Source organism: Engraulis encrasicolus, chromosome 2 (genome assembly GCF_034702125.1).
Source record: "Engraulis encrasicolus isolate BLACKSEA-1 chromosome 2, IST_EnEncr_1.0, whole genome shotgun sequence".
Lineage (NCBI taxonomy): Eukaryota > Metazoa > Chordata > Actinopteri > Clupeiformes > Engraulidae > Engraulis > Engraulis encrasicolus.
In genome coordinates, this window is record NC_085858.1 from 37,318,169 (window position 1) to 37,342,319 (window position 24,151).

General features: G+C 45.9%; 1 protein-coding gene and 1 long non-coding RNA gene across 2 annotated transcripts in view; one reads left to right on the forward strand and one right to left on the reverse strand.

Annotated features, from left to right (window-relative positions):
- casc3 (casc3 exon junction complex subunit) lies at positions 1 to 23,551 on the reverse strand. The gene is made up of 13 exons (XM_063187969.1): positions 23,318 to 23,551; positions 22,166 to 22,193; positions 21,710 to 21,765; positions 17,830 to 18,075; positions 16,592 to 16,740; positions 16,304 to 16,480; positions 12,602 to 13,926; positions 8,123 to 8,178; positions 7,869 to 7,977; positions 6,241 to 6,348; positions 4,219 to 4,424; positions 2,950 to 3,072; positions 1 to 2,619 (listed from the first exon to the last, which is right to left on the reverse strand). The coding sequence occupies exons 1-13, from the start codon at positions 23,501 to 23,503 to the stop codon at positions 2,578 to 2,580; spliced, it is 2,811 nt and encodes a 936-aa protein (XP_063044039.1). The 5' UTR covers positions 23,504 to 23,551; the 3' UTR covers positions 1 to 2,577.
- LOC134438494 (uncharacterized) overlaps positions 21,746 to 24,151 on the forward strand; it is an 8,778-nt gene continuing 6,372 nt past the window's right edge. Inside the window, exon 1 of the long non-coding RNA XR_010032595.1 lies at positions 21,746 to 21,834. This is a non-coding gene — a long non-coding RNA (uncharacterized LOC134438494). The remainder of the gene's footprint in view (positions 21,835 to 24,151) is intronic.

The window sequence follows — 24,151 nt, forward strand, 5'->3', positions numbered from 1 at the left end:
TTTCAGACTCCAATTCTTTAATAGTCCTCCTTCCTCCAGAAATAAAAGAAAAACTTTAAAGTTTGTATAGTCGATCACTGACAAAACAAGCACACGGCCTCACAGTGTTGGCAGGTCTATTCCAAACAAAAACCGAAGATATGTTAAACCGATTCCATCATTAAGGCATAAAACGCAATACATCTTTAATTACTCATGTCTAATCAACACTGAGAACAAACATTGCGACTATTTCCGTTAAGATACTGTTAGGTTTTTATCTTTTCTGTGGAACATAACAGGGAGGAAATTTCATTTAGTCATTTTTATTTGTTTTACTTTACGTAATAAAGAAAAATAATAACATAAGCATCGTGTGCGAACCCCTATGTGGGGCATAGCGTATAACAGCTTCTTAGCCCCTGACGCAACCCTCTACAATTGCTTTTACAATGAAATATACTTTTATCCTCATGCATGTCTGTACAGCATTAGTGAAAGGCAAAATTAAAACTTAAAAAGCATTTCCCTCCCCAACCCCTTCAGGAAAAAAGTGGCTGGTAGATGCCTCTCCATGACCATTGCTCCTTTTATTATTTTCTTCTTTTAGTAATGACAGACATGACACGAGAGGCCATCCCATATTTGACTCTGGCCACTTTAGGATCATTAGTATATATACCTATATAGCTTTACATTTTTCACGTTTTTAAATTCTCTGTCATTACAAATATAAGACCAACATACGAATATGAGCAGGCTGGGTCTTCCCTGCCGACAGAGCTCAAGCTGACAGTACTGACTCCTTTGTAACTAGAAACAAACAATAATGATAATAAAAAAGAATCATTAATAATAAAGTATTACAGCTCAATAAACCACAGGCTTCAATATACACTTATCTATACACACATAGAAACGTTATCACCAAGCAGATGCACTGTCAAGTACTTCAGTTTCAGCCAAAAAGGTTAATGGATCGTTTGTCTTTTCTTATTCTGATAATACAGTATATTCAACCACACAGCACAACGTGGAAGTTAGCAAAGAGAAGAGGGAGATAATGACAAACAGAAAAACAAATAAAGGGGAATAAAAACAGAGAGACAACCAAGCGAGAAGAATCTCCGCTCGCCAGTGGAAACATCTGTAGCGCCTTTAGCTACAGGCTAACGCTAGCACCGTCGCTGCATGTAAATCACACTGTGGGTGAATTGGTCAAGTATTTCAACAAAGTGTTTCAATCTATTCTAGATATATATATTTTTTTTTAAGTAATGGATGATTTACAGGGAAGTTATGTTTAAGCACCAGTGACTGTTGGTGTAAAATGGGGAAAAATGAATGCAATACAGCAGGGAGGGGGGAAAAGAAGTCCAAACTTTTCCCTCAGATTCTCAGAGACATCATTTTGGGGGTGAAACGTTCAAGTCAACAGTTCACAAATGGGGACCAAACGGAAACTCTCTAAAACCTTTGAAGGACAAACACTGATGATAAGAATGAAGGTGCGACAGTAACGGTGTGTGTTTGAGCTCTAGATACTGGTATAATACAGCACTCAAGACATCACCTTGCCAACTGAAACAAACATGCACCAGCCTGGGGGGTGCATTTCTCGAAAGCATAGTTGATGGCCAGTTAGCCGTCAATGGGAAATTGCATTGCAAACAACAAAGTAGCTAACGTATGCTTTCGAGAAATGTAACCCTGGGCAGGGAAGTGATCAGGGGAATGAACAGCTAATCAGGCGGCTGTGATCGTCCCATTTGTTAAAGGTATACAGTATAAAAGAACAACTCGTCTCTGCATTCTACACCAATTTCCACCAATCACTCTAATGCCAAGACAATGGAACCTGGTAAGGGCATTCTGGAACAAATACCACAGAGTATGACAAAATAAAAAAGATGGGTAAGCCCTCATCAAATGACAAAAAGGGACACAAAAAGAAACCTGAATCAACAAGAATATATATCGTAAACCATGCATATTAACGGATAAAGGTCCAATGGATGGTTTGGTTTGAAGACAAGGGGGTGGTCTCGTTTACAGGATTGTGCCCTGTGGGTCACTTTTCGTACTCTCCAAACCCTACAGCCTCAACCCCCCACACCACCCCCTCTTAAACCGGTGGCTGCCCTCTTCTCACCCTGTGACCGTGCCACACAAACGATGCCAACTAGACTGGTTTCAGGCAGACAGAGGATAGGACTACAGGCGGAGCACATGCCAGGAAGCTGAGGATTTAAAGCCATGACTACGGAGAAGGGGGCGGGGGGTGGGGGGGTGGGTGCAGGGAGCATGAATTCTGTAGGGACGTGTGAGCACAACGTACACACCACACAAAAATTTCATTAAAAAAATGGAAAAAATAAAAATCTAAAAAAAGGAATACTTTTAGCAATATATTTCTAACGACGCAACATAAAAAAAAGAAAAAAAGAAATTTAAAATAGGGGGAGAATGAATCTGTTCATCCACAAGTGGAGCTGGTCCTCAAAAGACACCCTTCCTCAGCTTCCTCTGGTCTGGGCTGGTCTGTTGACCAAAGAGGCTCCTCAGCATCGTGGCGGCGCGGCGGTGTAGCACTGAGGGCTAAGAGCGCACCTCCTCACTCTGTTTACCACCCCGGTGGTCCTACAGGAGGCGACAGAGAGCAGAGCAGAGATAGAGAGAAAGGCAACATGACTTACACAGATGTACATAAATACACCAACAATGGATATGCACTGCGGCTATTGCCACAGACTGAGGGACGGAGAAAATCTAAAAACCCTCTTGGTATACCGTCTTGGTTTATAATCCTAAAAGATTAGGGATAGCGCAAGACCATCACTAAAGCCGCCATTATAAAAAATTGGTGTGTGTGTGTGTGAGTGAGTGAGTGAGTGAGTGAGTGAGTGAGTGAGTGAGTGAGTGAGTGAGTGAGTGAGTGAGTGAGTGAGTGAGTGAGTGAGTGAGTGTTACCTCGGGTGGCGGTGGCTTGACTGTGACGGGCTGGGAGGAGCGTCTGGGTGGCGAGGGTTTGGGCTGGGCCTGCTGCTGCACTGTGTCGTAATACGTCACGCCACCGTACACCTGCGACTGGGCCTGCACCAGGAAGTGGAGAGAGAGGAGAGGAGAGAGAGGAAAGGGTTAGAACACCTCAGCAATGGCCAACCACACAGTCAAGAGACAGAAACACACACGAGAGACTGACCCGACATTGAGCAAGGAAAGGAAGTCTATTATCAGCCTAGAGGTCAGGCAGTTCGGTGGAAAAGCTTTAAACTGGTTCAATTACTTGACAGATTTCTTTTTTTTTTAACAGGACTGTATGAGAGGAGACCAGAAACAATTGTGAGAGAGTGATGGGGAAGAGCTGGGAAATGACCCTGGCCGGAATCGAACCGGGGGCATAGAGGTAGAAAGTAACACTAGAGAGGACCCCGCCCCCCTTTTTACGGCAACCTGTAGCAGCCATTATCTGTAGGTAGATCAGAGAAATGGAAATTAACGGAGAACGAGGCTCACCTCTGTCAAAAATGGCTTAATCATGTGAAAATGTCACACTATATAAGGACAATAGTTGAAGTGTGTTGCCAACTATGTTCATAAAATATATTATTTGATTTTTAAATGTGTTTTATCGACTCATATGATACAAGTAAATATTTAGCATGACATTTCAAATCTGGTCTTTGATTTAAGTGTTACTTCATATTTACACAGTTTTAGTCAATTTCTTGACAGGGGTGGGCGTGTTCTCCATTGACTTGCATTGCCTACACTACCTACGGAAGTTGGGAAGCTCCAGCTGCCATTTCCCAGTGCTGTCGCAAATTGCTGTGACCTCTCTAGTGTTATTTTCTACCTCTATGACCGGGGGTCCCCGTGGGCATGTAGTACTGTAAGCCCAAATGTGGGGGGCTTAGCGTGCTGCGCCACAGCGCCCCCCTACTTGACAGATTTCACATGAGCTCCTAACATTTGATGGGTCATAGGCACCATTGCTGTGAATAGCACCACCGCTGCTAAACATGTGCACACACTGGTCACTCATGTTTTTCTGTTATTATTGCCATGATTGATAAAACATCACAAGTGGATGCTGCTACTGTGTGTGTGTGTGTGCGTGTGTGCAAGTGCGTTCTTGCGTCACCTGTGGGTTTGGGTACATGGGAGGCAGTGCATGTGTGTGTGCGTGCGTGCGCGCCCGAGTGTGTGTGCGCGCGTGTGTGTGCGTTCTCACGTCACCTGTGGGTTTGGGTACATAGGGGGCAGCGTTGCGCCGGGCGTGTAGGGGAAGTTGGTGTTGCCAAAGGTCATGACCCCTGGCGGAGGGTAGAAGGGCGCCGCCAGCAGCGGCTGAGGGGGCGGTTGCCCGGGCGACATGGAGACGGGCGGGGCCGCGTAGAGGGCGGGGTTAGGCATCGGGGCGCCTGACTGGTGCGGGTGCAGACCTGAGAAATAAACAAAAAACACAAACATGTGGGTGTGAGGGCACGCCAATCTCACAAAATTGCATATTAGTTCATTCAAGAGAAACAATTTCAGGTATTATTTTGACATAGCACATTTGGGTACGAGTAGAGTAAATGAATTCATCTCAAGTCCCAGCGTACACATCAATAGAAATACACATTGCTCCAATTCAACACCACACGCACGGGTGAGGCATAAATTATATTTCGTTGTGTGCAGTGAATACTTGTGTGCTATGGAGTGCTGCGTCACAAAGACAATGGGAGTTGGAGTTTCCCAATCGGGCTTTCTTTCACAGATGTGCATGCATACCTTACATTCACATAATACAAAGCGAACGGAACGTCACATGGGAGGTTTTTAAATCAGGAAGGCTGTGAGCAAAGATATTCTTAAGAAGATCAACATACATCATCTTAATTCATTTCCGGGATCCATTTCACGTCGGGTGAACGCCCCTTTAGGAGACCAACGAGTTTAAGAATAAATAACGCCCCTATCCATCTTGCTGCCACCAAACACAACGGACAGAGAAGAAGGGGGGACAAAGCCCCCTTAGGAGACATAACTTTGGCACGTTGTTTTTGCTTTGGGTGGGCAGGGTTTGGGATATCTTGGTTTGATTGAGTATCGTTGCTGTGAGGTCTGCTCCTGCTACGTCATGCTACAGTATGCACGGCATCAGACACACTACTGGCTCATCATTACATAGAGCACGGTACACGGTACACATTGCAGACATGCCCTGTATTGCCCTAAAACGGCTGTGTTTACTTCCTCCAGGAATTTAACATTGAACAAGGGAGTTGAGCAAAGGATGAGGAGGGGAAGTGTGTGTGTGTGTGTGTGTGTGTGTGTGTGTGTGTGTGTGTGTGTGTGTACATGAAGCATCTGTCAACTCCCTGCTGTATCCTCTCCCATCCCCACAGCAGCTGGTGTGTGAGCAGAGAGGAGTGACACTGAACTAACTGGCGCAAAAGCTATGCTAGGAAAGACGTGCGTGTGTGTGCGTGCGTGCGTGCGTCTGTGTGCGTGCTAAGCTTTGCTAGGATAGACCCATCCTTGAACGCGCGTGCGAGTCTAGGATAGACGTGTGTGTGTGTGTGTATGTATGTGTGTGTGTGTGTGTGTGTGTGTGTGTGTGTATGTGTGTGTGTGTCTGTGTGTGTGTGTGTGACAGGAAAGCCGTGCTGAGGAGACATACAGACTAAACACACATTCCACAGAGACTGAACAAATTGATAGAGGCGGTAAAAATAATGCCCTACTTTATCCCAAAACACTCCCCGCTCGCTCAAGGCTATTTCAGGTTTATGTCCGCACACATATCAAAGCCAAATCGCCGCACACTCGACAACACTGGGGCCATAAAGTAAAATGGCGAGAAAGTGTCCAAAAACTGAGGAAAACACAGTCGCATTGTGTACAGTATAGAAGACAACAGCCACCAGCAGCAGAGAACCCAGCCAGGGCCGTGGAGCAGACTAAACATGGCACCACAAGAGAAAAACAAAAACCTCCAAAATACAATCATGTCCGACCATAACACTGTCTACAGGAAAAAGGCAGCAAGTATCCAGAGAGGGAACATACAGAAATAAAAAAATATGCAGAGAACTATATATATATATAAAAAAGAAAACACTGGAACAGACACCAGTCATGGTGTACTGGGAAGTCAATGTAGGAAGTAGGAAACACAGAAGATCACCCATGAAACCTTTCTTTGAGTGCGTGTGTGTGCAAATGTGTGTGTGCAAGCGCACGCGTGCGTCTGTGTGTGTTTGCACTGACCTGGGTGTCCCGGATGTGGTAGGTGCATCTCTGGCTGGACCAGCATGCCCTGGGGCGGGAGAGGGGCGGGGCTGTCGCCGTGGGTGTAGATTGGTCCTTGGTAAGACACTGGAGGAAGAGAGAGGAGGATGGTACATAACAGAGGGTTACCGCTGGTAACAACAATCACACAAAATCATAAACGGAAAAAGTTTGCTTAAGCACAAAAAGCCATGTTAGCTTTTCATGCAAATGTTCAGAAGTACCATCCAAATTAATCTGCATGTGCACTGAATTTCTTGTGAATCGGTGTGAAAACCTGTTTATGACTGGAATGACATATTTGACATTTTGGGTGATGTACATTTTCGAGATTTTCACATACGCAACGATTCAGTAGAAAAATCTACATAAGGCTTAGCTAGTACATGAGGCCCCAGGACAGAGCATTCTTCCCCACATGTCTACAGAAAGTACAGAGGAGGCGCACAGTGGAACCATGACTAAAGTTCTGCTTCTAGAGGCCGTTAGACGAAATTCACAGCATCACATCCTTCACCATTCGTGAAGAACGCAACGCTGTGAATTCTGCCTGCGTCACAGCATCCCGTTGGTACAGGATCTGTTGATGTGAAATTCTTATTTTTCGCTGAAGATGTATTTAAACATTTCAAATCCACACATGGCGACGTATGAACCTTGCACCTGCTCACATGTACTACGTCACAGTGTTACTTCAGTAAGGAGCCAGTAGCGGTACTCAACAAGTCTACTTGCTGTGGTTCACAGACGCAGCAAATCCAACCAATAAAAGCCTCACAACAATAAAGAATATGCCAATGCTGAGCCTTTTCCTGCTAGAGCAATACTTAAAAGGACACCGTGTGAGATTTTTAGTTGTTTATTTCCAGAAATCATGCTTCCCGTTCACTAATGTTACCTTTTTCATGAATACTTACCACCACCATCAAACTAAGTATTCATTATGACTGAAAAAAATTACATTTTCATACATGAAAAGGGGGATCTTCTCCATGGTCCGCCATTTTTTAATTTTTAGCTGCAAAAATGACTGTACTTTGGCCATACTAGAAAATAATAGTTCATTATTTAGTAAACTTTCATGAAAAGATCAAATTTGGCAATAGGCAGCCCAGTTTCAATGATCAGCATAGTTGCAGTACCTGCACAGTGTCCCTTTAAAGATCCTCTTCCTGAGCCGTCAGGTTCAGAGGTTGCTCTTGGGACACTTGTGAACACATTGTTGTTTTGGCCAGTCAAAATGTATTCCATTTTCATTCATAACTACTGATTATTTTGCAACTTTTGGCCATTCAAAACACTGTGTGGCACACATTGTGTGCACGTTATTGCCTTTCTGTCGTTAGACACTCACTTGTTCTACAGCACTCCGATTAGAAAACCAATATTGTTGCACTTTTCATATTATCAGTAACAACAGACTTAATAGTTGAGGACCATCATTACGCCCTCCCAAGTTTTTTTTTATTTTTTTTAATCTACTTTCCTTATGGTTATGGAGTAAAACAAAATGTGTGCATGTGAACACGAACACACACACACGAACACACACACACACAGTAAAGGAGAGCATGCCCCCTGCTGGTGGCGAGTGGTAGTGTACTCACTGGGTTCGTAGTAGTGGCCCTCCATCACCCCGATGTGCAGAGGAGCCGGCTCAGGCACCGGCCGCTGACGCTGCGAAGAGTAGCGCTTCGCCCGACCACCAGCCACACCCTGGATGGAGGGAACAGAGAGAGAGAGAGAGAGAGAGAGAGAGAGAGAGAGGGGACATTGCATGAATATGGTTTATTTTATTCTTTTTTTTTTTTTTTAGCAATTTAACAATGGGGTTCATGCTCAGTAAGAAAAATCGTCTCACCATATCATCCATGTTGGCGTAGGGAGCTCCACCCATGTGCATAGAGCTGGGAATACCTGAAGAAGAAAGAGAGAGGGAGGGAGAGAGAAGGATGGAAGGAGCGTGGGAGGCAGACGAGTGCAGAGCAAAGAATCGGGGACAGGAGGAGACAGAAGGAGGGCATGGGAGGGAGGGCAAACAGTCAGTGATGAAGACTCCAATGTGGGAAGCTCTCACACAGACACACACACGCGCTGAATCCAGACAGCTCAGAGCCAGAACTCATCTGGGGAAAGCTCCAGTTTCAGCACCAGGATGCAGATGTATCTACATCTATAGATCCTGTACCTACAGCACCAGGGCTTGGGCGAAAGCCGAGTGTTGACTCAGTCAAGGGTGCATCCCCAGTTAATGAAAAAAACCTTAATTTGTTAATGACCAATTTGACACCTGAAATGTGTCACGTCTACATGAAAAGGACTACCAACAGCAGGGTACACACACTTGGAGACAAATCCTGTACCAAGAGGAAGAGGATATACACAGTAGAGCTCAGTGTGGATTCCCTTAACGGGAGGGCTGAGCACTGCATTTCTTATTAGCGCTATTCTACACATCAAAGGCACATGGGCAAGCCCAGCAGGAGGCTGCCACACACACCTGATCACAACATCACCATTAGCACAGCTCAGCACAAAGCTAATGGGATAATTGACTGTACTGCAGTGGTTCTCTAGCCTGGTTCACACCAGACGGTTTATGTGTAGTTTCAGCTCCCCCTGGCGGAGCAGAGCTACACACACTACCGTCTGGTACACAGCCATAGAGCACGCTCCGTCTCCAACCAGAAAATAGACGGAGCATTTATTGCTTCTGCACGGCCTCCTCACCAACAAATTCCTTCAAAAACCTTCCTGTTAATCTTTAAAGAGTCAAGGTAGTCTCTAATCTGTCTTGTGACTCCTCAATGTGAGTTACCGTTTATATTTCAGAAATAAATGCTCCGTCTATTTTCTGGTTGGAGACGGAGCGTGCTCTATGGCTTTGTACCAGACGGTAGTGTGTGTAGCTCTGCTCCGCCAGGGGGCGCCAAAGCTACACACAAACAGTCTGGTGTGAACCAGGCTAGTGGTTCTCAACCTTTTTTTGAACAAACACCCCCTTGGCCTCATCACAAGCCTCCCAACATCATAAGCCTGACAACGCCCCCCCTTAGTATTGAAAAATTGAAAGGCAACTAAACACCGACCCCTCTCAGCTGTAGCCTTCTCAACGCCCCCTAGAGCTCCCCAACACCCCCCGGGGGGCTTTACCGCCCCGTTGAGAAACATTACTGTACAAGAGACAGTGATGCGTGGGTCGACGAAAAAACAAAACGCAACCGCCCGCTTGCCCTGACCGCAAGAAATATTTATGAAAAGGATATTGACCCGACCCGCTTTTAAAAAAAAGTAGCCGTGCATCTTATGGATATCCTAGCGTCATTGGCAACGCACAACAGACCTTATAAGACCACATCAATAAAGGTCTCAGCATGGTTCACTTCCGAGGGGTCTGGGTAGCCTACACTTCACATATGCACAGAAAATGCTAGTTGGGAAGCTGACGGAGCCAGCAGTCAAGTGGATTGCCTCGTATGACACAGGAAATGAAAACAAACTCTGTGAGCAACACAGGAGCGTGAACCCATTACAATTGTATAAGAAATATGTAGGCTATCCTATCCATCATTGCAGTGTAGAGAGCACCCTAGCTGTGTTCTCCTAAATGCAATGGTTGCACCAGTTGCGCGCAGAGGATTTGTCGGACACAAGTCTCCTGCAGAGCTCATGGGGCAGCATCGTACTTATAGCCAAATAAACTTTATCTATTTAGAAGAAAAATGTCTCTAGACCAGGGGTCCCCAAACTAAGACCCGGGGGCCGGATGCGGCCCGCCATGCCCCTTTGACCGGCCCTCCACCTCTCTGCGCCTCACCATTTGAACTGGCCCAAAGAAGCAATCCTCACAGAAAATAATAATGATAAAAAAATATATATTTAAAAAGTATATTTTATCAACAGGCCTTGTGTTTTTTACCAACCTAGTGTGAATCACCAGAAGCTTCTTATCTTGATAGTTTCTCATCTCACTGTAATATAAACAGGCCTACCATTTCTATTGCATCACTCATAAACTGTCAATCACCATATTTTTCTAACCTTTCTTTGCTATTTTTACATGGTTATTAGAAATAAAAAGGAATACCTGTGGTATTTCAAATTGAAAATGTGAAGTACTCACTTCTTTTGCAAATCACTTGTAATGATTCATTATTTTGTGCTATAAATTATGGCTATAACAGGCAGTGGCCTAGTACACAGCACACATGATTGATCCCGGCCCCTGATCGCAGTCAGGAACGATAATGTGGCCCCCAGAGAAAAAAGTTTGGGGACCCCTGCTCTAGACTATAGCCTACGGACTATTGCTACTAAATTTTGAATAATTTCAAAAGGTCCTGACTAGGGATGCACGATGTATCGGCCAGATGTATCGGTATCGGCCAATATCGGCCGATATTCAACACATCGGACATCGGTCTGATGGGTAAAACTGGGCCGATGTTAACGCCGATGTTTTTTTTATATGTTACGGTTCTAAAAGAATGGACTTGACGATGACTTTCACTGTTTGTCTTCTATTTTGTCTCTATTTTTTATCTAATTATCACAGGGAGTTAAAAAGTGTTTTTGGAAATAAGACGACATTCAAAAATTCTGTTTGTTTGCATCATTGTCATCTCTTTTTTTTTAAAAAGAAAGAAAAACATCGGTATCGGTTAATATCGGTCATCGGCCAAAACCGCAATATCATAATCGGATATCGGTATCGGCCGAAATTTTTGACATCGTGCATCCCTAGTCCTGACCGACCGAAACCGACCCGAATATCATTAAAAATATTATTTCATAACCCGTGCCTGCGGTCGACCGCGGTTAACGGCAAGCGCCCGCTGACTTCGAGTCAGCCCGCGCGTCACTGATTCTAGGAGTATTATCTTATCTCTTCTGACTTCCTTTAAAGTACAGTCAGTGAGACTGGATAAGACATCGTGGTGTTTTTTTAAAAGGCATATTCTAATATTTCTAACCATTTTGACCAACTAATTCGTACAGCTGGGTGATTCCCCCTTCACCTTTTCATAAACTCGATGACAAATTCACGTTCAACACCACCATCCCATGTAAAACAAAACAGATAAGTCTTATATTTAATTTGATTAAGTGCCTCAACAAGCCTTGAATTTAGTAAAGTCTCTAGAAAAAACTAAAACGAGTCACTTGTGTAATTTGCATCCAAACTATGCTGCATAACGGTCAGAAAAAAACACATCAAGACTTGATTTTCTGTGAAAACTAATCGACTTGATTCGTAACAGTACAGAACTGTTGCCTGCTTTCCGAACCTCATGAAGTAGACAGTTTTTAAATGCCCTAGTCTTTTGAATCTTTTTTTTTACACCCGTCACACTTTATGTATTGTATTTGTATCGTCTATGTTTGTATGTCAATTTAGACATCTGTAATAAAACTGGATTGATTAAGGAGAAATATTACAAGGGCAAAAACAGCCATCTATGCCCACATCCTGTAACACCTTCCTTCCATAAGGCAAGGTGCCAACGCACTATTAAATGACTGATTACTAAGTAGGAAGAAAACAGCTTTTCACTTAAAGCAATTCATCAAACTGCATGGATTAATGAGCCCCAATAAGCGTCATTACGTTCTCCTTGCAAAGCATTATTCAAATACTTGCAATTTCATCATCTGTTAACTGTAAAACACAAATGTGTTTTTTGGGGTGTAAAATGGTAGCCTGGTCCTGACCATCCCATAATACTACCATTTCATTTCGTATTTATGGTCTGGCATTTGTTTGCTCTGAAGCGATTGTAGGAAGCAGGAAGTTTGCACTCAGTTATGGTTTGAAATTATTGGACACCTCTCACCCAATCGCTGGCAGTTACTCAACAACAACATAGCGCAGACCAATGGCTCTGGCGCAGATGAGGACGTAATTGTCACGGGCGTCCTCCCCCTTTCGTCCCCACGTGGGGGGCGTATTCGATTATTGGCTGTTTTCTGGGGGGGCGTTGCGATCAAAATTCTACTGCTCCAGGCACTCCACAGAGAAGCACGACCAGACTACAGTAGTGGAGCCAATCCTTTGGCGGAAGTACGTAGGATGGCTCGCAAGGCTAGTAAAATGGGCTGCTCATTCAGATTATTACCCCACACACAAACATTGCGAAAGGCAGATCAAACCACCATCACAATAAATCAGACATAAACAAACACACACACACACACACACACGCGCACGCACACCACGGTGTGAAGTGTACACCTTTCTATCCAAACACATACATACACACACTCGTGTGTGAAGTATACACTGCTTCCTCTCCCAGGTGTGTGTGTGTGTGTGTGTGTACTAGTACAGCACGCTGCTCACCTCTGAGGTCGGCGCGCAGGTACGAGGGTGGGCTCTGTGCGGCCCAGTTCTGCCCCGCCAGGCTGAGGCGCGCAAGGTCCTGGTCCAGGCCAGAGAGGGGCTGTTGCTGCTGCTGCTGCTGCAGCCCGTCCCCCTGTCCCTGCTGCTGGGGCTGCTGAGGCTGCCACTGCTCCCCCTTCATCCCCACGACTCCAGTGCTGCCGCCGCCACTCAGGCCTCCGACAGCAGGGGGCGCCGACGAGGAGTGCGGCATGCCGGCGGAGGGCGGCTGCTCCTCCAGGGACGCCTGCTTGCCCATCATGTCCGTCGCCCGCGCTCGAGTCCTGCGCGCCGCCGAGTAAGACTTCCTCTCCGCCACGGGCCGCTCCTGAGGCGGAGACACGTCCCGGACGCCGCCCGCCGAGGAGGACGCTGGGTAATCCTGCTGCGAGCCTGCACTCGTAGCGGGGTGGTGTTGGTGTTGGTGGTGTGGGGCGGGGGGAGATGTGTCGTGGCGCTGCGCCTGTTGGTGGCGCTGGCGTGAGTACTGCGTGGAGGCAGGGGGTGCGGAGGAGGAGGAGGAAGGGGCGGTGGCCAGGGCAGTGGCAGCCACCGCAATGTCCCTCTCGGACACCCCACCACCGCTCTTGCTGTAGTGGCTGTAGCTGGAGCTGGTGAAGGTGGTGGTCATGGTGATGGCAGGTCCCTCGTCGTCATCGTCGTCCAGCTCGTCTCCTAGGTGACGCACGTCCTCCACCACCACCGAGGGACTCCTCCTCTCCGACTGGTGGTATCCACCGCCGCGTCCACCCTCTCCTCCTCCTCCACTGGGGCCCCGGGGCCCTCTCAGCCTCGGGCCCCGCTCGCCCTCCGTATGCTGCGGCCGATGCTGCTGCTGCTGATAGGACCGAGGCCCCATGTTGTCTGGGGGCCCTTGTCTGGGAGCCCTGTCCCTCTCCCGGTCCCTGTCTCTGTCCCTCTCCCCTCGGCCCTCGGCCCTGTATGGACCTGACTGGGGCCGCCCGCCCTGGAAGCCGCGGTTGGATGACGACGAGGTGGAGGAGGTGTTTGGTGGGGGCTGGGAGTTGGACGAGCGGGGCACAGAGGGTCGTGGGGCCGAGGGGGGCGGGTGGCTGGATGACTGGGGAGGGCCTGAGGATGTGGGGGGGCCCTGGTAAGATTGGGGGCCCCCACCTCCACCACCGCCGTTGTTGTTGCTGTTGCGAGAGCCTTGATAGCCGGAGCGAGGAGCGGGCTTCTCGTTCATTATAGTTGAGTCCCGGTAACGAGGCTTGTCGTTGGGGATGTCGCGGTAGCGCTTGTCTCGGGACGGGGGAGAGCCGTGCCTGGGGAAAGATAACCCAAGAGATATGACACACCTCAGTAAAACCACAAAAAACAAACACCATTAACAGATTTAGAGTGAACATTGGTGCCAACAATAATCGATTCGGCAATGCATCGCAATGCGGGGCAGGACAATTCAATTCAATTCGGCAAGTGCCATAATTGATGCAGCCTATTTTTTGAAGTCTCAATTACTTTGGTGGATATTTCCGTAAATGAAAATTGTATTAAATGAAAGCACTTCAAAGAGAATGGCAAGACTGATACAGAAAACAGCCAATAAAATGTTGTTCAGTATCTGACTGCTTGTATTGCCTATGACTGATGAAAATTTGCCTTGCTTTCAGTAGAAAATGTAATGCATTGCAATGCACCGTAGAATCAGATTGAATCGATTCGTTACCTCCAGAGTCGTAATCGAATCGTGAGTGCAGTGCACCCAATGCACACCAGTAGTGAACATGCAATAATCATACACACACAAACATCCAAATCAAAGGTTGAAATGAACTGCACCACACGTGAAGCCTTACCGACCACAGACAAGCAAATGGTTGAACTCACCAGCATCAACAGCAAATCATCCACTTTGCTGAATTAGATCAACTAATCAACATTTGACTGCTACCAGACGTCTTGTGCGTCTGCGCATGCGCACGTGTGTCTGTCTGCGCATGTACAGCTCCAGGCCTTTTTATTAGAATAGCATGAAAAAGTTGATTTATTTCCATAATTCCATCAATAATGTTAAACTGTCATGGATTGTAGATTCATGGCCCAGTTTTTTAACTATTCCAATCATTCATTTTTTTCTTTTTATATACGTTGGCCTTCCAGCTCAAAAAACCCATGAATTGGGGAATTCGCAGCATTAGAATATTGTTATAAAATCACATTTTTCTTCATCAAAATTCGGGTCACATTAAATCAGTTGAAATTTGGTACTTTCTACATAACATGCAATGGTCAATACTTGGTTAGGACTTTCTCTGTCTTCATAATGGCCATGATGCGTTTAACATTGAAGTCAATGGCAAAAACAGTGCATGGGAGTTATGGAAGCCCAGATATCCTTGATGCTTTGCTGTCAGCTGTTCTTGTTTGTTGACCTGGTGCCCCACACTTCACTCTTCAATATACCCTGTAGATTTCCATGCCACGTTTTGGTGTTAACTCACCAGTTTAATTCTAAATCACCAGAAATTAACCCCCATTGAAAATGAATGGGGTTTTATTTCTGTTGAGTTAGAATTAAACTGGTGAGTTAACACCAAAACGTGGCATGGAAATCTACAGGGTATATTGAAGAGTGAAGTGTGGGGCACCAGGTCAACAAACAAGAACAGCTGACAGCAAAGCATCAAGGATATCTGGGCTTCCATAACTCCCATGCACTGTTTTTGCAATTGACTTCAATGTTAAACGCATCATGGCCATTATGAAGACAGAGAAAGTCCTAACCAAGTATTGACCATTGCATGTTATGTAGAAAGTACCAAATTTCAACTGATTTAATGTGACCCGAATTTTGATGAAGAAAAATTAGATTTTATAACAATATTCTAATGCTGCGAATTCCCCAATTCATGGGTTTTTTGAGCTGGAAGGCCAACGTATATAAAAAGAAAAAAAATAATGGTTGGAATAGTTAAAAAACTGGGCCATGAATCTACAATCCATGACAGTTTAACATTATTGATGGAATTATGGAAATAAATCAACTTTTTCATGCTATTCTAATAAAAAGGCCTGGAGCTGTATGTGTGTGTGTGTGTGTGTGTGTGTGTTTTCTCTGCCTGTTCTGTTGCAGCTCGCTAGGCCCAGTGCCATTGCATCCGTCTGCGTGCATCAGGGCTCGACACTGGCACCAGCCAAACGCTGGTAAAATGTGGCTGTGGCTAGTAATAATTTCAGTCTCACTATCCAATTTGGCAGGTAGCTTATTCTATGGCATGACATATCAGCATAGCCTTTATTCTGCACTTTGACCCCTTGTGCATCAATTGCTCGTATTTATAAAGAAAAACACTTAGTTACTCAGTTTCTATTAGTTTGATTTATTTCCATACACTCGTCTTCTTGCTTTAGCACTTTGTCTTCTGAGGTTAGATGTACACCGTCATGATAAAGAAAAAGAAAAAAACAATATCAAATTTGTGGCTAGTAGAATAACTGAATGGCGAGTAACTCGGGAAAACCACTAGCCACAGTGGCCGGTGAGCAAAAAAGTTAATGTCAAGCCCTGGTGCGCGTGTGTGTGTGTGTACCTTGGTTTCGTTCTGCTTGATGTTCGAGTCATGTATAGTGCATGTGTGTTTGTGTTTGTGTGTGTGTGTGTGTGTGTGTGTGTGTGTGTGTGTGTGTGTGTGTGTGTACCTGGGCTTGCGTTGCCGGTTCTGCCGCATGTCGCTGGGGCCGGTTCCGTTGCGGATGTCGTATCCGTAGTAGGCGATGAGCTCATCCCGGGACTTGGGCGCCTGCTCCTCCTCACGGAACCGGTCGTGCTCCCAGCGACCCTCGTCCTTCCACAGCTTCCTGTGACGACCCTTCGGCCTGTTAAGAAACACAAACACACACGGAGTGATCAGCCTGATAGTTGCGGCAGCGTGTGAACAGCGTCTCAACATAAAGCACTTCGTTGGTTGATGGCAAACATTTTCCTACCTCTCCTCCTCCTGCGTTTGTCCCCTCACGTCGTGCTCGAAGAACAGGCCCTTGCGGGGGATGTAGGCTGGGTTTTTACGATCCTCATCATCGTCCAACTTCTGGCCGGGCTGGTTCCCGCCTTTATTCTCAGGGTCGTCAGTGCTCTCCTGTAAATCACAAACACACGCTCACATCAGCACGCTCAGACAAGCCATCGCTGCTTACATTAGAAGTAGGGATGCACAATACACATTTTTTCACTTCCGATCCGATCCCGATATCTATATTTGAATATCTGCCGATACCGATACTACTCCGATCCAATACCAAAATAACATATGCATGGATTTCAACTTGAGGTAGGCCCAAGCAGACTATTTGGTCAGAAAAGGGAGTCAGAAGAACAGGAAACCAATTAATAAGCAAAAAGTAAAAGTAAAAAAGTAACAATCCCATCCTGAAAACTAATATGTAAATGTCATGATTTCAAATGAACATTGCACCTGACTCAATGTCTGTATCAGGAAAATTCCAATGTTGATATCTGAATCTGATACCGATACACAGATACCGATATCCCATCCCTAATTAGAAGGTCTGTACATACACACAAACAGAGCCAACTAACAGAAGCAGGGCTCTAAATTAATACGAGCCAACCAGTCAAATGCTGGTGAAATTTCAGTTTGGCTGGTAGAAAATACCAACTTACTAGACACTTTGACCCATTAATGAGAGTGGCTTTTAAGATTAAAAATGTTGGCGTGAAAAAAAGTTGGCATAAAGAAAGCAAATCAAGGGAGAGTATCCGCAACATCCACACGCCGCAGAAAACAGCAGCCCTGCTGTCTTCTCCGTCTTGGCATTTCACATGACTTTTAAAAAGGAGCCACTGGAACTATTTTTACTTTCACAACATATTCCTACAGCATGACTTGAGGCCTCCACTCTTCTGTAACAAAACAAGCTAGGATTTCATCACAGACGCGTTGAGTTTGTAGACAAGTTAAGAGCATACATCTTTACATTTGGAAAAGCGATCAAATTGTACCGCATCGTGGGGAATTCTTAAGTATTCTAAGAATCGAAAGTAATCCGAGTCCCTGGTTTAAGAAATTGATACGGCATCGTATGATTCACACCCCTACAGCTGACCACTAAAAATGTAATTCTGCTTCCTTCAGTATGCCATCAGTACAGTTGAATCAACGGTCAATAAATCTAGATACCTCATAGATAATCTAGATAACTCATACCTGTCCATCTCCGCTCTGCCTCTCCCCAGCCAGGTTGTTCTTGTCGCCCGTCTTGGCCTCCTCCTTCTCCACGATCTCTCCTTCCTCCAGTCCCTGCTCTCCTCCCTCTATGATCTCTCCTTCCTCCAGCTCCTCTTCTTTGATCTCTCCTTCCTCCAGCTCCTCCAGGGCCACGGCCACGGCCGGGGGCTCGGGTGCTGCCGCCGGTTGGGATGCATCCTCCTCATGCTCGTCTTCCTCACCTCCCTGAGAGCGAGAGAGAGAATGTGTGTGAGTGCAAGAGGGAGCGCAAGTGACCATAGACCAGTGGTTCCCAACCTTTTTCTCAAGGGACCCATGTTTTTACTATTGTATGCTTTGGTGACCCAACCACGCGAGCACCCGCACGAGACGGAGTCACAAGATGCCCTCTGTTTCCTGCGAAAACTAATTTTAGTTATTTTATTCTTCAATTCGTCTTTGGTCAAATATAGAATAAATGTTTAATGTAGCACTTACAATGTGTTGCTTCTATGCATTTATTAGTTAAATGCTTTGTCTTTTATCCAAAATGGCCTATATATATTTAAAATGAAACCCCTTAAAATCAAGAGGGCTCCGCGACCCCCTGTGGATCTTTGGCGACCCATAAGGTGGGTCCCGACCCATAGGTTGGGAACCACTGCCATAGACCTTTTACTACAGCATATCCAGATATGATCCAATATGCCGGTGTCGTGTACTGCACTAAAAACAAAAACAGTAACACCATTGTGCTATAACAGAACTTGCAAATCACTACATTTCTGGATTACAGGGGTTTTCCCTCACTTCCTCCTCCTACATACCTGACCAACCAGGCACTTTCCACCCTATAGCATTGTTCACAACGCCTTTCATTGTCTGAGTTAGTGCACTGCTTACATGAAGTGGTTAATCTCAATCTGGAACAAACAGTGTTATAATAGAGAGGGCTGCAAGAAAAGAAAAGCCTCAGAACATCATGTTCTCTCTACAAAGGCCACTCCTGTCGCTTGTCATCCTATCATGCCATGGAGTGGAGAGATATAAGCAGTGTACTCCTTGTGCGCGCGCGTACGTAGGGGTGGTAGCATGCTGGTCTCGATGCAAAAGAGGAACAGAGTGGCCTGGACCTGCTATCCACAGAGACAGCCTCAGTCTCATCACCATCATGGATTAAGGACGAGGAGACAGACACACAGAGAGAGAGAGGTGTACTTGTGTTTGTGTGTGCGCATCTCTGTGTGGGAGAGGAGGGGAAGGATGGAAATGTACTCCGAAGAGGAAACAGCATGTGAGAGGAAGGAGGAAGACTAGAGGAGAGAGAGGAGAGATAGAATGGGGGTGGGTGGGCAGAGGGAGAATGAGAGAGGGACACAAAAAGAGGCAGAGGGTGGAAATGTACAGGACAGAGAGAGAGAGAGAGAGAGAGAGAGAGATGTACTTGAGGAGTTCAGTGCAGCTGCCACAGACGGACAGAGACAAGTTGCTAGGACACCAATGGTGAAAGGCCTCTGCCTCTTGGCAGCTGAGCAAGCGTGCGCGTGTGCGACAGGATGCAAAAGAATGAAGCGAGATGAAGACAGATGGGAGACGAGAGGAGGAAAGGACGAAGAGGTGTAGCGGGCGGACGTGAAAAGGGGACCGAGAGGAGGAGGAGAAAGAAAGAGACAGAAAGCAGAAGAAGAGAGGAAGCCATCTGGATGTGTCGGGATATTACACAAGCTGTGGTCTCGTGTGGGCTGAGGAATTATGTAAGCAATTAGAAGCAAAACCTCTCCTGAGGACCCTGAGTGCATTGCAATATGCGTCCTTGCGTCCTCCACTTGTGCTTGCGGCCTCACGTTTTGCTGATGCCCCGTCTCCGAGGAGAAAACAATGAAGTTTCCCTTATTATTCATTCACCATCCAGTTAGCAAATGAGAACACTTTACAATTGAGCTTTTGCAAGACATTGAAATATAACGCTGTTGTCAGTGATGTCATCACGACCGCATTTCCTGGTACGAGGCAACAAGCACAAATGGAGGACGGAGGTGTGTGCATATTGGAATGCACCCTCTCTCTCCGCTCACAACAGCTAGCAGACGCCCATCAGACAGACTACCCACAGAGCCTCCGACTGATGCTGACAATATGGCCGGAGGAAGGCATCACTAGGTTACTTTCATTGTCATCTCAAAGGCAGCATGAAATACCAATGGAGACACTGACACATGCGGTCAATCTGGCCGGCTGTACAGTCAGACATCACTATGCCACTTTCAAAGCGGTCTCAAAGTCAGCAGCAACTACCGATTGAGACAGACACCAAGACATGCACTCAATCTGATCTCTGTGTGGATTCCGATCTGCGGACTCCTGTCCTCCCTTGCTCACTTGCCTGCCTGTGATCTCATGATGATGTCACTGACGACAGAAAATGTATTCAGTATCTTGCAAAAGCACAATTCTAGTGTAATTTTCTCATTTGCAATCGGGATGGTGAATGAAAAACAGTTCTCCAAAAGTTGTTGTGGCTTGGCTGACAGCAGTGAAACTTAATCTTTTTCCCCACAGAGGCCACAAGCACAAGTGGAGGACAGGAGTGTGCATATTGGAAGTCACACACTGTCACTTTCAGAGCTGCTTCAAAGTGAGCGTAGACTACCAAAAGGGCCTTCAACACATGCGTGAAATCTGGTCAGACACTAACTCACTTTCAAAGCCCCATCAAAGTCAGACAGCACCCACAACCAATGGAGCTTTTGGACAGGTAAGCTCCACCTGTCCAGTCAGAAGGGACAAAGTATCCCCATGTCGTGGCCATTTCAAAGACACCACAACACAAGGCTAATTGTGTGTTCCCTCCTAAGTGGTAGGAACTTCCCAAAATGCCACCAGGAGTCAGCTACTTCCCACCTTAAGCGTTCCAGACAGCAGGTCAAACACACTACAAACATGGAGGGCCAAGAATACCTGCCCACCTGTTGGAAGATGTGAGCTATGTAAACTACAGACGTTTTTCACTTCGCCGCACATCATTGAAAGAGGCAATGTCAACACAACTTCATGCTGGCGAAGTTCAGGAGCTGTTTTGCAACCATTAACCAATTCAATTTTTTATAATCATTTCTGAAAAAATGGTTAAACAAAATATTCATATCACTGCACACTGCCATTGTTGACGTCACGACTTTCAATGTAGGGAAGTCAGCGTACTTCGCTGTGGCACGCTTTGCATGTTCAGCTTCAACAGCTGTTCCAAATGCATTTCAGCTAGTAGGAGGTCAGTTAACAGCCTAGCTCCCACCAATCTGGAATGCAACATAAGGTTAGTAACAATGCTGCTTGCGAGAAACGAGGCAGTCAATCTGGCCAGACATAAGCATCACCAAGTCACTGCCAAAATCAGACGAGTAGGCAAAGGACCTTCAAACAGATGCACTCAATTTGGCCAGTCAAAGCCACAGTCAACCAGTCTTAAGATGCGCGTTAAAGCCACAGAAAGGCTGAAGTCACAGGATAAAGGCACAGTGCTGCAGTCACAGCATTTGCACAAGTCCTCTCAAGGCAACATCAAGCAACCTACATATGGGCTTGCATGCCCATGGCGACCCAGGTTTGAGTCCAGCCAGGTTCGTTTGCTAGCCCTGCCACATCTCTCTCTCCCACTCTCTTCCGGTCATACTCTCCCACAGCAGGAACACAGGCCAATTCAATTCTATCCAGACATTTCCAGACTATTCCAGACACAGAGAAGACAGGAGAGGCCCAGAGTTATGTAAAAGCAATGCCATTCTGCAGTGGATGCAGGTTTAGGGTGAGGGTAAGACTGTGCTGTTCATAGATGCTTCAAGCCTCCAGTTAATGTCTGTCTGGAGTTGCCGTGGTAACTAACCTCTGAATGTGAGCCGTTCTCCTCAGGATCTGCACTGTCATAGTCTGACAACACCGCTGCAGGGAGGGAAAGAAAGACAGAATTCAACCCAGCCATATTTTACAGACCCTGATATAGTAACTCCGGTAAGTCTTATAAACAGGGTTCATTTATATAATTGATAAACCATTAGATAAAATGTCCATGACTTTTCCAAACCTTCTGGACAAATAATTTTCCATAATATTCCCAGGGTCTGGAAATTGAATTTTCAAATTCCAAAACTTTTGAAGGTTTTACATGACCGTAGGAGCCCTATATAAGAGCATAGATGTACTTAGTAGAACGGTGTATTTGGGTTCAGGTTCAAATCTTCACAGACATGTACTTGCATTACAATAATAGTTATCCGAGACAGGCTCTGACAACAGAACACAAATCGAGTGGAATAACAAAAGCAGAGAGAATGTGTCTTACCTTCACCTACGCCGCCATCTTCACTCTCCTGTGAGAACCAAGAAATCAAGGATGAAGTTAGTATGGGCATAGATGTGTATAGAAGACTTCTATACACATCTATGAGTATGGGCCCGCACGAGTCACCACGAGCACAAACATTCTGGAGTGCTGTTTCACTTTTGATTTTGAAAAAGGGAAGGGTCAACTCAGTTCAGTGCTTCGAGTGTTCTTCGTGGGTACTTTAGGGTAAAAGCATTAAATGATTGCACAGCGTGGAGCAGTGGACAGACGACCATCCATGATGAGAAGGCATTGTTGCCCTGTGGTGGTCCAAGCGCGCGTTTTTACCCCTCTAGCGAAGACCGTTTCAGCGTGTTAGATCATGTCAACATGGCGCTAGAATGTTACGATAAATGCGCTCCACTGATGATTGGGGTTAGACTCTTTATTCAGGTTTGTAATCCAGCATAGGCCTACTGACACACAGAACTGGGTCATTCATGATCTTGCATGTCCATCTTTCATGCTACATGCGACTAGACGACATCCACGGTAACAACACAGCATAAATAGATCCAAGTTCTTTGATAAGAGCCAAAACAAATCATGCAACACTCACTTGCTCTTTTCCAACTGAGGATGCTCATTACAAACAGCGCCAACATACAGGTGATGGTCATTTACAAATAATCATCCCGTCGGAAGTGAAAGCGCGCCCTGTTTGGTAACGACGCTGACCAGATTAATGTTATCCTGCGAGCCAGCGTTAATAAAGTTCCATAGACGTCTTATCTACAACTGCCAAACCATTTACACAAGTCGTTTTTATTTACTTATTTATCTAGCAACGGTTTCCCTTCAGGCATAACCAAGAGCTGGTATAAGATATTCCTCAACCGACCTCTCTAGCTTTAACCAGACGTAGCTACTCAGCTAGTACTTGCATGTAGTGGGTTTCTATTTGCTAGTTTAAAAAAGAAAAGATGGACGTCAGTGTACGTTATGGGAATTAAATAACCTCTCCCAGTTCCTGTTGCTAGGACATAGACTACAATCCACAAAGCCTTGAGAGTTGGATAACTCAAAAACTTCAACATCAAACCAGCCGTCATCTCCGGACTAGGCTAGATTAGCAACATTGCTACCACCAACTCAGAGGGGGGCACTTACACACTCCGATTCGTCATCGCTCTTTGTCACAGGTCGAACCGATGGCACCTCAACGGTCTCGGGGTCCCTATCACGGGCCTTTGTCGTTACTGAAGATGGTGCTTCAGTTTCCGAACCGGAGGCAGATTCGTCCTCCTCTTCGCTGTCCTGAGACGCGCGCCTCCTTCGTCGTCGCCGGTCCGCCATCTTAGCACTGAAGGAATGGAAACCGGAACATAGCAAGGAATTGTGGGCGTTTGCCCTGCGTCACATCCACCCTCTCTTCAGTGTCGAGCACCCAGTTGTTCACTGCTGCTGAAAGGGTTTTTGGAAAGGATTCTTGAGTATAGAGTTCTTCAGCGGAAGCGGAAGCATGTAGTAGATTGTAGTCTTTCATGTTAGCATTTAAGGACGTCCTGGTTCCTATCGGCTTCCGGCCTCCATTGGGAATGAATAGGGGTAAATTTCAAATAAGCTCCGAGTGCAAGCACGCGCTTAGCGAACCCCCGCAAACTGTCGAGGGTGTTAAAAATAGGCTGTAGGTGTGACATGGTTGATCATTTTGTGTCAAACTTCGACATAAATACGATGTTGCGTCCATATGCTAAACCCGGAAGCTTTTGGCGACTACAGAAACGGCGCCAGTATCTAACGGCATGTACGTGCAGAAGGTTGTACCCATGGCAACCAAAGGAAAGTATGTAGTTCGGAAGTTTTAATGATCAGAAAGGGGTTAGCAATATTGAATTATAATCGTCATGATTTAACATGTGAATACACCAACATGATGATACGATCCGTTCCACTAATGAGAAAGGGATGCGGGGACACGCTAATGTTCGTTGTTGCCGTGCA

What these genes read in the sequence shown, in the direction of transcription:
- casc3 (XM_063187969.1), bottom strand. Translation starts at nt 23,503, where the DNA reads ATGGCGGACCGGCGACGACGAAGGAGGCGCGCGTCTCAGGACAGCGAA. An exon ending in AGAACGGCTCACATTCAGAG is followed by an intron (nt 18,076 to 21,709) that starts GTTAGTTACCAC and finishes TCTCGCTCTCAG; the next exon opens with GGAGGTGAGGAAGACGAGCA. An exon ending in CCTGCGCGCCGACCTCAGAG is followed by an intron (nt 8,179 to 12,601) that starts GTGAGCAGCGTG and finishes TTTCTTCTTCAG; the next exon opens with GTATTCCCAGCTCTATGCAC.